At 41.4% G+C, this 2,029-nt stretch overlaps 1 protein-coding gene across 1 annotated transcript in view; it reads right to left on the bottom strand.

Moving 5' to 3' along the window:
- RNPC3 (RNA-binding region (RNP1, RRM) containing 3) overlaps positions 1-1,732 on the bottom strand; it is a 38,377-nt gene extending 36,645 nt beyond the window's left edge. The window contains exon 1 of the mRNA XM_006882459.1: positions 1,486-1,732. Within this exon, the coding sequence (XP_006882521.1) occupies positions 1,486-1,674 (189 nt within the window). The 5' untranslated portion in view covers positions 1,675-1,732. The remainder of the gene's footprint in view (positions 1-1,485) is intronic.
- Between the last annotated feature and the right edge of the window lie 297 nt (positions 1,733-2,029).

Here is a 2,029-nt window from a genome sequence, read left to right as displayed (position 1 = left end):
GTCTACGACTCGACGGCATTAAACAACAACAACAACAACAACATTTCATCCTTGCAGTAAATTTGAAGAAGAGACTCCTGTATTAAATATAAACTTTAAATATTTCTAAACCACCAGAAAAGGAGTATACATCAAAAGTAAACATGATTATGCTCTCTAAGTAGGAGTTCTTGGCAATGTTTATTAATGCTTTCAAGGGCAGTTATTGCACTCATTCAAACTTAATCTGATCTTCTTATTTTATTTGTTTAAACTGAGCCAGACTATTTGTATTTGAAGACTTGAGACTGTTGTTATGTGCCATCAAGTTGCTTGCGACTCATAGCGACCCTATGTACAACAGCCCTAAACTCTACTCTGTCCTTTGCCAATCACACTGTCTCCGACTCTCAATTCTGGTTGCACATTACAGTGCCCTGGAAAATTTTAAAAACACTGAAAACTTGCCCCATCAGAGATCATCTTGCAGAAAATCACCACCAACACCACTACATTAATGAACAAAAACCCATCTACAACATCTTCTCGCGTTTAAAAAAAAAATCATTGTATAAATTGCTGCAGTTGTTTTGGTCAAGACTGCCTTAATTCATATCATTCCAATGTATAAAAAACCAAAACACCGTTCACATCCTTTTTAAAAAAAAAAAAAAATTATTGTGTGTGTACCGTCAAATTGGATCTGACTTGTACAGATTTTCCCTCCTTCTCCAGCAGAGTATTTGATGAATTCAAACCTCACACCTCTGGGACTGCAGTGCATCTCCTCTCATGCAATTTACTGCCTCTGACAACTCGCTGGAGGTCAGCTCTGGGGTCAGTTCCTTCATACTCAAGAGCACACAACAACAGTCAGAAGGTCAGCTGTTCAATCAGTTTCTCTGTGGTAGTAGTTTACTTCCATAAAGATCAACTGCCTTGAAAATGACTTTGTCCTAAAAAGTTTCTGTGAATCTCTATATCTACTTGATAGCAATGAGTTTTTCAGATTTCATAAAAATTTCTTATGAAGTATCTATGATTGGAAAAAAAAACAAACAACACAAGCTGGTAGAAACGTTGTAAGCAGTTTACCCAAGTACTAACTACACAGCATTTTTTACTTTTGAGAAATATTCTAAAGCGGTTATAAATGCACAAAGAGTCAAAAGAAATATTTCCTAATCCTACTGACATGTGCGTCTAAGAGAAATATCTCCCAATTAAAAAAAAATTATGAGATTCTCAAGGTAAGATAAAAAAGGACATACAAAGAACTATTTACTGTTCCTAATGCTTCGCCTTTATTATCTGCCCTTTCCGCAGTGCTACGACTAATCCGGGCTCAAATAAATTAAAGCCTCATTTAGGATGTCAGATTATAGGTAAGGAAAAAAACAGGGAGCTGCTACCGCCAAGAGGACCCCCTCCACATTTTCCCAGTATCGCTCCCGTCCTGACACTAATCAAGGGCCTTCCGGGGCGGTTCCGGAGAGGCGCCCTTACCAGTCGCCCCTTATCTGACAGAACGCGGACCGACTGCGCGCCGAAGTACTTGAGCAAGTCCTCTTTCTCCTCTGCGGTCAGCTCCGCGGGAAGGTGCCGCACCAGAAGGGTTCGGTCACCGCGCGGCGGCGAAGGTGAAGAGCTCTGGTAACCTCTTGAGTTGGGCAGGGGCTGCTCGGGGGCCGCCATTTTCCTAGGAGAAAATGCAACAGGGACACCAAGGGAAACTGCAGTGGAAACTGCGGCAACACCAGTAACTCAGATTAGGTGTGTTTTGGCTTGGCGCGAAGCATTCTGGAAACAAGGAAATGCCGCGAGCAGAGATCTCGCCTTCTCGCGAGAATTGAGCTGTGGGTGCCTGACGCTTGTTCGGAAACAGTTTATTTAATTTAAGGGTGAGATACAATCGTTATGGCAAAGTGATGTGGTTTCTTGAGGTATTAAAACAACAAAAAAATCGCCATGAGAAGCGCGAGGATTTAGAAAGTCAATCAAAAAAATGATCTGGAACACAGCCTCGTAAAGAAAGAGGGTGATGGTCAAG

Source organism: Elephantulus edwardii, unplaced genomic scaffold (assembly GCF_000299155.1).
Source record: "Elephantulus edwardii isolate Elephantulus edwardi_28Jun2011 unplaced genomic scaffold, EleEdw1.0 scaffold00020, whole genome shotgun sequence".
NCBI lineage: Eukaryota > Metazoa > Chordata > Mammalia > Macroscelidea > Macroscelididae > Elephantulus > Elephantulus edwardii.
This window is presented reverse-complemented; position numbering and strand designations above follow the sequence as displayed.